This window comes from Carassius gibelio, chromosome B8 (assembly GCF_023724105.1).
Source record: "Carassius gibelio isolate Cgi1373 ecotype wild population from Czech Republic chromosome B8, carGib1.2-hapl.c, whole genome shotgun sequence".
In the NCBI taxonomy this organism is placed as follows: domain Eukaryota; kingdom Metazoa; phylum Chordata; class Actinopteri; order Cypriniformes; family Cyprinidae; genus Carassius; species Carassius gibelio.
In genome coordinates, this window is record NC_068403.1 from 12,776,822 (window position 1) to 12,787,343 (window position 10,522).

General features: G+C 36.8%; 2 protein-coding genes and 1 long non-coding RNA gene across 10 annotated transcripts in view; 2 read left to right on the plus strand and 1 right to left on the minus strand.

The window, feature by feature from the left end:
* The first annotated feature begins 948 nt into the window (after positions 1–948).
* Positions 949–10,522, plus strand: part of LOC127963955 (microtubule-associated protein RP/EB family member 1-like) — an 82,543-nt gene continuing 72,969 nt past the window's right edge. For 2 of the 8 annotated variants that reach the window (XM_052564063.1, XM_052564067.1), the window contains exons 1-4: positions 949–1,070; positions 1,576–1,749; positions 2,086–2,231; positions 2,359–2,563. In XM_052564063.1, the coding sequence (XP_052420023.1) occupies positions 1,629–1,749; positions 2,086–2,231; positions 2,359–2,563 (472 nt within the window). In that variant the 5' untranslated portion in view covers positions 949–1,070; positions 1,576–1,628. Of the gene's footprint in view, positions 1,071–1,575; positions 1,750–2,085; positions 2,232–2,358; positions 2,564–2,932; positions 2,975–3,325; positions 3,439–4,315; positions 4,469–4,551; positions 4,846–10,522 lie in introns of those variants that run through there. The other 6 variants (XM_052564060.1, XM_052564064.1, XM_052564065.1 and 3 more) reach the window with 6 other exon arrangements.
* LOC127963959 (uncharacterized) lies at positions 4,758–6,311 on the minus strand. Its single transcript, XR_008154936.1, has 2 exons — positions 5,672–6,311; positions 4,758–5,576 (listed from the first exon to the last, which is right to left on the minus strand). It is a non-coding gene; the product is annotated as an uncharacterized LOC127963959 (long non-coding RNA).
* Positions 7,463–10,520, plus strand: LOC127964106 (organic solute transporter subunit alpha-like; the record flags this gene model as incomplete). Its single annotated transcript, XM_052564271.1, has 7 exons — positions 7,463–7,819; positions 8,337–8,488; positions 8,568–8,641; positions 8,727–8,882; positions 8,985–9,096; positions 9,739–9,991; positions 10,105–10,520. Coding segments are annotated over exons 1-7 (1,230 nt in total), but the record flags the coding sequence as incomplete, so codon positions are not given.

Sequence of the window (10,522 nt, forward strand, 5' to 3'; positions counted from 1 at the left end):
GTTTTTTTTTTTTTTTTTTTTGCCAATTAATTGTTTTATCAACTTAACAAACTAAACATTTGGTCTTTCAGACCAATGTGTCAAATTTCTGCTTGCTTTGGCTCAATTTTTTTTATTTTATTTTTTTTATTGCAGTTTTAGTAATGTGCTAAGAAGCATGAGATGAATTACTCAAAGACATTCAAATTTAGTTCAATAAAAATAATATTTAATATATGAGATAAGGTAATAGAATAGGTAACTTAAAACAACAAATAGAAAATGGAAAATAACCTGTACAATGTGTGAGAGTGATTTTAGATTAGTAAAATAAAAAGGAAAAGGGCTCAGAAAATCACTCTGGATCCCTCACATCCAAGTCACCCTTTCTTTGAACTTTTGCCATCTGGCTGGCACCTCAGAGCCGCAAATACCAGAACAGCAAGGCACAGGAACAGTTTCTTCCCCCAGGCAATCTACCTCATAAACAGTTAAATGTTCCCTACTTATGCTTATAAACGTGCAATATCCTTATATTTATTTGTTAACCCTCCATCCTAGAACATTCCTGCATCTCACTCAATCCTATTCCATTATCATTTATAGCACAATTGTTATACACTTATTTATTTGGCAATTTGTAAATCTCTTTTTTTTTTTTTTTTTTTTTTTTTGTCTGTGTGTTGTTGTCTCTGTGTACTGGAAGCTTATGTCACTAAAACAAATTCCTTGTATGCGTAAGCATACTTGGCAATAAAGCTCTTTCTGATTCTGATTTCTGATTTCTAAAGCGTACACACCATACATTTATTTTTCATTGTATTTTTATATTATTAAATCTACCAAAGTCTTTCAACTTTAGTTTTTGTGTTATGCATTAAATAGTGATTCTTATTTTGTTTATTATTACTTTTACTTTGACAAATTAATATTTTCGAATGGCGACTTTTATTTTGACATCTGTGAATAGTTAGTAAGCGTCTGCTGTGGTTGCGGGCTTTAGGCCGTTGGCAGCCTGCTGCAGAAGCGGCACTTTACGAACGACGCGCCGGTGAAACTGCAGCCCGCTTCACTCCCATCCAGAGGCAAATGTAAGATAAAGGCGTTGATTTGATCGGTGACACGCACAACAGAAAGACTTTACTTTACAGAAAATCAATACTTTATTGATAGTTTTTTTCATTTGGACGATATTTGTCATCTAATGTTACGAATTAAATGTTCAGCAGTTAAAAATACAACGGTTGAAACGTAAACATAACGTGGAGTATAAAGTTTGTATGAATAATGTTAACGTTACCCTATAAAATATTCTGACAGATTAAGACCAGTTGAATACTTTGACTGACGTTAAAGCGGAGCGTTAAATGTGAATCCTAAAAAGTTAACAAGAGACAAACTTTTTAAAATAAAGATCAGATTTTTATCCCGTAAGAAATGTACTCGATTTAGACCTTTATATGTAAATATGCAGCCGCAGTGAAGTGACATTAAGTAGGAAGTAAAGATGATGATGTAGCTGGGCTGAAGGGTGTGAATGTGTGTTTAAGGAAATGAGGCTTTAACTCTTTTTCCCACAACCTCTCTGTCCTGCAGCTTCAGCGGAAAAGTGTCTCCATCAGCTTCAGATCGTCGGTTTCGTCCCAGCCATGGCTGTGAACGTGTTCTCGACTTCAGTGACAAGTGAAAACCTCAGCCGCCATGACATGCTCACATGGATAAACGAGTCTTTACAGATGAGCCATGCCAAGATCGAGCAACTGTGCTCAGGTCAGTGATCAGCTGTCTGGTCCTTTCATTTCACACACACAACCTGAGCATCATTCACATCATTACTGACAGAGTTTGAGATTGACAAAACCTAGATTGCATTTTGAGCAGAAAGATTAAATATAATAATAATAATAATAATGTGTCATAGATTGACAGCCATTTGCATACTGAATTTGTCGCTGTCTTGAGTCAGCAGTTAGTGAGGAAACAGACAAAGATAGTACAGTGCAGGGGAGGGATGCAAGGGGTTTTTGTTTGGGTTGGGACCTGTATGGCATTTTTTAAAATATTTTATATTATTTACTGTCTATGTCTTTAATAATGTGTTTTAAGGTGCTGCTTACTGTCAATTCATGGACATGCTGTTCCCGTCAAGTATTCCACTGAAGAAAGTCAAATTCCAGGCCAAACTTGAGCACGAATACATCCATAACTTCAAACTCCTTCAAGGCAGCTTCAAAAAGATGGGAGTTAGCAAAGTATGTCAACCAGTTAAAATCATTCGCATGCAAATGATGCTACGTTCCATTTTGCTACACAAAATATATTCATAATGTGCAATATGTGAAGTGCAACTGCTTTGTAACATTTTACGCCTCTGTGCAGATTATTCCTGTTGACAAGCTTGTGAAGGGCAAGTTCCAGGATAACTTTGAGTTTGTGCAATGGTTTAAGAAGTTCTTCGATGCAAATTATGATGGGAAGGAATATGATCCGGCGGCAGCTCGACAGGGACAAGAAATGCCCACCAATCAGAGTCCAGCAGCAGCAGCAGCAGCTACAGCCAACAAACCAAAGAAACCCAGCTCAGGTAAGGAGAAAGACCAAACAGGAAGTTCCATTTATTTAGTCTTATCCTAGTGGTTAAAATAGCATACATAAATGTCCAACTAATATTCAAGGAATGATTTATCATTTTAATAAATATCAACTTATTATTTATTTTTTTGGTTCATGTATTCCTTGATCGTATAGAGACTAGCATTATTGTCGGAAGCTAGCTGTCCTAATGCTAACAGGTGCATGACAGCTGCAGCTGTTATGGATTATGAGGCCAAAAAATGTGGGTGTGACCCAGTCACGCACCAGTGAGCCAATCCTACATGCTTTAGCTGCTTTAACATGTGTGAGAATAACTGGAGCCTTACAATGCCTGTGCATGGATTTCTGTTCGCTTCAGACACAGGCATCACACCTGCAGTCAAGCCAATGGCCCCTGTTGGTAAGATATTAAGAACTGTGAGTTTTAGTACAAGCACATTGACAACAAGGTTGCTTCACCTCTGGGCGTTTTTCCTCACATTATGGTGATTCCTACATTTCCAAGTACTGCACATTTTAAAAGAACAGTCATGCAGTTCTCTTTTGGGTCAATGGCATTTGTTGGTGGAATTATTATAGAAGTATATTTTTCCTTTAAGTTTCTTTTTTTTTTTTTTTTTAGCTTCTATTTATGAAATGAAATCATTTAATAATTTATTTAATTGGTCAATTTGAGGCTAGGGTTGACCCTTATCCTGGAGTCAGGTTGATGAGTATGTTTAACAAGGTGATGGATGTTCTTGATGTTCAGCTCCACAGCGTTCAGCCACAGCACCTAAATCTGCACCAAAAACAGCTCCAGCTGCAACGCGAGGCACAGGAACAGGCAGCGGGGACGAAGAGAAGGGAGCACTCACTCAGATGGTATGACTTTACAAAAAACAGTAAATGAGAAGCATACATGCATTTACTTAAGCATCATTTTCACTGTTTTCAGATGCTTTAATTTTAAACTTTATTAAATCAGCTTACATAAAATAGGTCACAGTTGGTAGTTGTTTTTAATAATAATAATAGTTGTTAGTACTGGTAATGATAGTTGGGTCAGTATCACTGTAGGGTGCCTTTTGGTGTCCTGTACATAACTCATTTGCCATGAAAATTGTGTGTATATATATATATATATATATATATATATATATATATATATTTTTTTTTTTTTTTTCATTATTATTTTTTTTTATAATCCTGTTTAAAAAATGACAACATACCTTTCAGAAAATATCATTTGCATCTTAATTTTGCAATAAAAACATATTTAACAGATGTGGACATATCTTATGATTTATGCTTCGAATAATGGCCCATAATTATCTAAAAAAATGTGTGGGAGCTCAGCTAATGTTTCTATAGTAATTGAGTGTCTACTATTTATGATATGACATAAAGCGATTGGGAAATTGGAACAACATTTTTTGAGTATTGTGAGGGTTGAAATGCACTCTAATGGTGATACTGACCAAGTTAGTAGTAGTTGTTGTTGTTGCTATCATTATTACATTACATTATATTATTCATTTAGCTGACGCTTTTATCCAAAGCGACTTACAATTGCTATATATGTCAGAGGTCGCACGCCTCTAGAGCAACTAGGGGTTAAGTGTCTTGCTCAGGGACACATTGGTGTCTCACAGTGGATTCGAACCCGGATTCGAAAGGCATGTGTCTTATCCACTGCACCCCTTATTAACAACACCCCTTATTATTATTATTATTATATTTTTTATGCTCATCTGTTCAGATAAATGACCTGAAGGCCACTATTGCTGACATGGAAAAGGAAAGGGATTTCTACTTTGGCAAACTGAGAAACATCGAGCTCATCTGCCAAGAGAAAGAGGGGGAGGGTGATCCTACGCTGCAAAGGATTGTGGATATCCTGTACGCCACAGATGTAAGTGTACGTCGCAGTGTCGAAAGTCTCATACTAAACCGTCTTCAGCCCGCTGAGTTCTGTGGTTTTCCGTCTTTCAACAGGAAGGTTTTGTAATTCCAGAAGATGAGGCAGGAGAACCAGAGGAGTTTTGACCAATCCAGGGGTGACTGTTTTTTAAAAAAATGACCCTGCTGGACCCACAAATGTACATTCTGGCTGATTCCTGCTGTTTTGCTGCACTTGCCTTTGGTCCATCATTTTGGACTTTGACTTTTGAATGTCTTTTTATTCAGGGATATTCTAAGCCTTTAAATTTCAGCTTTTTATTGACCATCAAAACAAAATTATTTTTGTGAAAGACAAATAAAGTACTTATCAAAGGCTGTTTATATAAAGCGGATCACTGAGTTCTGACTTGCCAGTGACTAAACTTTTATTAAAACATAAGCAAACTATTCTGATCCATTCATTCTGTAGTTAAAAAAAATAAAATACAGCAGTCGGGTATGCGTTATCTAGTTTCTGATCTGTACATTTGACTGCTAGTTGACCAGTTGTGAGTGAAGTTCACTTCCTCTAATAAGCTCTGAAGCAGGATGTGTGTCAACCTTTTGCATTTCCCTTTCACAAGCACATGAGACCATGATGAACCACTTGACAGTCATGAGAGGCTTTGGGTTTGTCTTAACTGGCCAAAGCTGTTGAGCTGCAAATACCACCATCTTCAGGCAGCTTTTGATGCAAAATCAGAAAAAGTTAGGCATGCTTTATTTTCCATTCAGCATCCCGCTTTTGCTATGTATTAAAATAATTTACTTGAAAAAAAAAGTACTTAATTTGTGACTTGAATAAAAGCAAAATATGTTGTAAATCAGTCCACAATTTAGAATTAGGAAGCAATCATTTTTCCCATGGTTTAGACTTTCTGGGCATTTGAGAAACCGTGGGCTGTACATTACAAGGTTTTATGTCCAGCTTTTGGAGTCCAGGAACCTCCTCTCCTGCTTGAATCATGCGGAACACCTCTGGAAAAGAGAGGGACGGCTGCTCCGCGATCACATCTGCCGCATCTGACTCCCTCTCTCCAGCCGCCTCCACTACATTCTGCTGCTCCATCGCCACAGCTCTGTGGAAGACCATTCAAAGCCATTCATTAAAAGTTAAAGCAATTAAATCACGTCGCTCCTCGGAGATTTAAGTTAGTGATCAAAGGTGATGTACCTGTTACTGAAGAAACTTTTCAGTAGCCTAAATAGTGTTCAGGGTATTGTGCCTAAAGAGTTTCACTTCCAAAATTGCAAGATTTAAGCTCTTTGACGCAGCGTCATATTTTATTTAAATAACTAGCACGTGCTTATTTATTAGATCTAAATAAGTTAATATTATTAGGAAATGCTCAGTTATAAAGCATCCTGCCTTTTGTCGCTCGACTTCCGGATACGTCTCCAACCCGTCCTCCACTGATTTTAATACAAAAGTCCCTCAGTCAAACGCACTACCGGCAAATACTCTTTGATTTTAGATGATATTCTTAGATTTTTATACGGATATAGATTTTAATAGACAAAAAATACTGATAGATTTTTAATCATTTTATTAGGAGGAGACCGGGTATGGTTGCAACATGGGGAGAGTTGTAACAGCACATTTTCCACCTATCAGGGATAATTTAATTATTAACCCATCCTCCTCAATCTTATATAAATGGTTGTCAAAGCTGTAAATAGATATATGAACTATTAAACTGTTGCAGATTAAATCGTGTAACTTACTTTAAAATACATTGTAGATTCTCAGGGCAAATTGTGATGCATTTTTAAACTGCTAATTTCAAATGGTTATGCTAATAGCCTACAGCTAACAGAACATTAGATGACAGGGTGGGGTAAGTTGTGACACATTTTAGCATTCCTTGCATAGAACTGAGAACTTTCATGTTGCCTGACTATATGGAGCTTTTCTGGCAGCTCAAAGCCAAAGGAAATGTGGGTAAAATGTGCCCTATCTGGTTTCTTTATCCACCAAGCCTACACTCTAGGTTAAAAACATTGGGTTGACACCACTGTGAATCTGACTGAGAAAAATCATACATAAGCACAAATCTCACACACAATTTTATTTTATTATTGTTTATTTATTTTTATTATATCTGCATATTCTTTATCTCGTTACACTGGACTTGAGTGTTTAGTAAGCATAAATCAATTAATAAGGGTTGTGATATTCTTAAATTCTTGAGGTATGAGTTTTGAGGTATGAGTATGAGTACATTTTGTCTAACAATTGGGGGGGGGGGGGGGGGAATAAACATAACATTTCTAAAGAGTGATTTTTGAAGGGGACAAATAATACAGCTAAAATTGTACTTCTATGTATACACAGAGGAAAGCCTTACTGCTATTAGTGCGGCAGGGAGACCGTGCCAAATGTAACCAGATCTCATAAAAGTGCACATAAATAGTATGTCAAATGCAGATTTTCATGAGACCTGGCTCACCAAATTAGACAATGAATCGATTGAATAAATGACTCAACGAATCAGACATTAAAACAGGAGCTTGCTGCCACCTGCTGGCAGTTGCAGTCTCACTTTAAAAGCATTTTATGTTTTCTGACATTTCTTTTTTTCTGTGTTTTAAGTTTTCTATCTAGACCATTAATCTTATAATATTATTTATGCAGTTTGTAAGTAGGCCTACAAATGATAATTAATTAAACTATACTATACATGTCTCTTTAAAAACCTTATGCCACGTAGCCAATGTAATATTTATTTAGTTAGGCCTAAGTGTATCCTGTGTATTCTGACACATACATAAATGTCTCTGGACTAAGCCCCGGATATCCACTCACCCTAGAACTGCCCTGCCAAGTAACATCTAACAATAAAATACTGGAAAAAGTTACAATTGCAAAATCATTTTTTATAGGCAGATAATGGTTTCCTGTTTTTTTTTTAAAGTATTATAAATGTTTACACATTTCCCATGTATTGTTTTCTAAGCATAAAAGAAGAGGTTGCCTGAGATAGTACAGACTGTGGGAGGATGGACTTGGCCCTCTACCTGTCACCCTACCTGTGTTTAAGTCAATCATTAATAAGCGAGCTCAGAAAGACGGTCCTTAGGAAGCCACCTTGGTATAGATTCGTCATAACTCTTTGTACACAATTACCTATTTATCTATGCAACTGGGGTTTGTGTCTAAACTGAGAACAGATACGTGGGTATTCAATTATTTTGATCCTGACATCTAAGGGCTCCTAATTGAAATTCTTGTGTTTTGTGTGATTTTACTGAACGATGGGGAAAGCAAACAACTGCACATTCATGGGAGGTGGGATTCCTCTGTCATCTGAGTTCTTTAAAGGTAAGAGATTTAACACACCATGATGAAAGGTGCAGATGTATCGAGCCGAATGATGTCTGCTGTCTGCTGCTTATGGAGCCTGTTACAATACTGAAAGTAATTGTCCCTGGATAATGACAGGAATGACAGTATGTTGCAATGTAAGACATGGATGATTACATGTTGTACAATTTGTATATGCAGTGAAATCTGACAACACAGATTAAACTGCTTATCAGTCAACAATATCCACAAGCTATTTGAGTCAGCTTGGTACATCAACAAAGGTTTTATATTGGCATTGATGGCTCCATGAAGAACTTTTAACATCCATGGAACCTTTCCATTGTACTAAAAGTTTTATTGTGGTGGAAATAAGTTCTTTAGATTATTGAAGTACTCTTTTAAAAATGATTATTGTAAGAACTGTTCATTGAAAAATTATTCTGGGAAACAAAATGGTTCTTCTATTGCATTGCTGTTAAAATGCCCCAAAGCTTTATTTTAAAGAGTTCGGTTTTGTTTGTTCTGCTTATAGTGATCAAGAATGATCTCTGGCTGTTCCTCCTTCCTGCTGTGTTTGCTGTGCTTATTCTTGCTCTCTTCATGGAGGAGATTGGCTTTTTTCTGCGTCATGTCCCCTCTCAGCGGCGTAGATGTCTCAGCCTGTGGATCCTGGGAATATATCCAGTAAAGCATTATCTTATCATTCAATTCATTCATTTCATTCCTTTAGTTGTCCTTTGGTGACATTTTCCATCTTTGACAGGTCTTCGGGATGACGTCTATCATTGCACTATATGTTCCACGCTCCTCATTTCTGTGCAATTTCATTGCATCTCTGTGAGTGACTTTTGACTTCCACTGTTGTAATCACATTGTACATGGCCAGTCCTGTCTTTATGGATTGTTTTGTATTTCTTGGCAGTTATCACTCCATTACACTCTTGAAGTTCATGGGTCTTATCAAAGACTTCTTCGGTGGAAAGACTCGGATGCTGGAAATGTTAGCAGGGGAGCAGGTGTCTCCAAACCCCTTCCCTTGCTGTTGCTGCTGCTGTCTTCCTCTCTTCAACATCAACGAGTACTTCACATACACCTGAATACATTTTTAACTTGAAGTAATGTTATTATAATTGGTGTGTTTCATTAAAACAGTGAAATCTATATTTTTGTATTCCATAAGGACCAGCGTGGGCTGGATGATGGCTGCGGTTCTTCAGCTCTCTGTGGTCAGAACAGTCCTGTTCTTCCTCACTCTTGTCCTCTGGACTGATGAGCAATATGATTATGGGGTTGTGAGTACAATACTATTGTTCTATGCTTACTATAGTGCAATATTTTTATGATAGACCTAGAAAGTTAGAAGATTTGATTCAATCAAAAAATTATAACTCTCTTCTTCAAATTCACAAAATGTTTCTTGAATAGTTCTATTCATAAGGTGCTTAAGCATTATCTTTTATTTGAAGCATACTACAGGTCAAAAGTTTGGAATTAAGTTTTCTTTTAAAGTTTTTTTAAATACAGTAAAACATCTGTTTTTTTGCTCAACATTTTGTGGAAACTGTGATATATTTTATGTACGATGTACAAAATAATTAAACAAAAACGTTTTGTTTTTTTTTACATTGAAAATTACATTGATAATAATTAGAAATATTTCTTGTAGGCCAACTATTGTAGGCCAATTATTTCTGAAAGATTACGTGACACTGAAGACTGAAAAGCTGCAGGAAAATGTTAAATAAATTACATTTTAAAATATATTATATTACATAAAAAATTAGTGACTGACATGACCAGTGATATTTTAAGAATTGGCCGTGTGGCAGGGTTTTCACCGGTTTAGGGAAAAAAAAAATCACACACTTTGCAATGTAGATGTGGCTTATTTTCTGAACTACTTTATGTGTCTCTTTATAATCTGTTTCTCTTAGGTGAATTCAGGTAATCTCAACATGTATGTCAATGCCATCATTGCCATATCCACGTTTCTGTCTTTCTATGGCTACTTGCTGTTTTATAAAGCCACAAAAAAAGCATTGCCTGGATATGGTCTTCGAGCCAAGTTTATTTGCATCATTGTCATCCTGGTCCTTTGTGGACTACAGAGTGGAATTTTGGAGACCATGGGTGCCCTGAATGTCATCCCCTGCACTCCTCCCTTCTCTGATCTGTTTCGATCTCAATGTAAGATTCATAAAACATAACTATTGATTTCCCAAAAGTTTTTGGATCTGGAATCTGGTAAACATCCAATTTAATTCTTTCATTTGGTCTCTCTTTCCTGTGATCTCTTTAAGTAATTTACCACTATTGTGTACTTGTGGAGATGTTCTGCATCAGCCTCTTTGCACATCACACATTCCGGAAAGTTGAACCCTGTCATGACGAGGCTGAAGAAATAGAAGTTGATGTCCTAAGAGTTCTCAATGAAAAGGCAATTCAGACAGAAGATGAGCTGCCAATCGCTGTGCAGCTCTCCTCTCAAGAAGACGATCCATGCTATTCTAACCTCGGATACAATAGTGACAGTGAAGACAGCCTCTGTAAAATTGAACACGCACCACTGGACCGCTTCCCCTTCCCCTTACACCACAAAATGCAAACTGTGGCGAACACTGAGAAAGTGTGTACAACACCACCTGAAGACTCCATGAGTGTGGACCGGCCGACAATTACTGTCAGTGCTGAAATTAACCATGTTAACAATGGTGATGT